Consider the following 409-nt stretch of genomic DNA (forward strand, 5'->3'; position numbering starts at 1 on the left):
CCAGCGAGAGGAGCCAGGACCAGCCCCGGGTGTCCCAGCGTGTTTCCGCCAGCGCCAGCAAATGGGGGGGCGAGGATTCCTGGGGAGGAAGGCTTCGCAGCTCCACCCCAAGCCCCGCCAGCACCACTGTCCTGCCCAGAGAGTACTTCTCCCTCTCCTTCTGGAAGCCCAAGTTCTCCTTCGTGGACGACATGGGGATGCAGAGCCCGCTGAGGAGGGAGGACGGCCGGGAGGAGCAGTACAGGCTGCGGACCTGGAAGCCCCGGACCTCGGCGCTGATCGACGAAGAGATCCGGAGCGACTTGCAGCGGGAAGAGGAACTGCAGGAGCAGCGACGGCGGCGGCAGCTGATAGACGGCTACTCCCTGGTGGGCAGCGACCGCCTTCCTCACGAGGGCGCCCCCCCAAC

General features: G+C 67.2%; 1 protein-coding gene across 1 annotated transcript in view; it reads left to right on the forward strand.

Annotated features, from left to right (window-relative positions):
* The window catches only part of MISP (mitotic spindle positioning), a gene marked incomplete at its 3' end in the record, with an annotated part of 2403 nt that extends 2035 nt beyond the window's left edge, over positions 1–368 (forward strand). The window contains exon 3 of the mRNA XM_010144631.1: positions 5–368. Within this exon, the coding sequence (XP_010142933.1) occupies positions 5–368 (364 nt within the window). The remainder of the gene's footprint in view (positions 1–4) is intronic.
* Positions 369–409: the final 41 nt, after the last annotated feature.

The sequence above is a fragment of the Buceros rhinoceros genome, unplaced genomic scaffold (assembly GCF_000710305.1).
Source record: "Buceros rhinoceros silvestris isolate BGI_N320 unplaced genomic scaffold, ASM71030v1 scaffold22451, whole genome shotgun sequence".
Lineage (NCBI taxonomy): Eukaryota > Metazoa > Chordata > Aves > Bucerotiformes > Bucerotidae > Buceros > Buceros rhinoceros.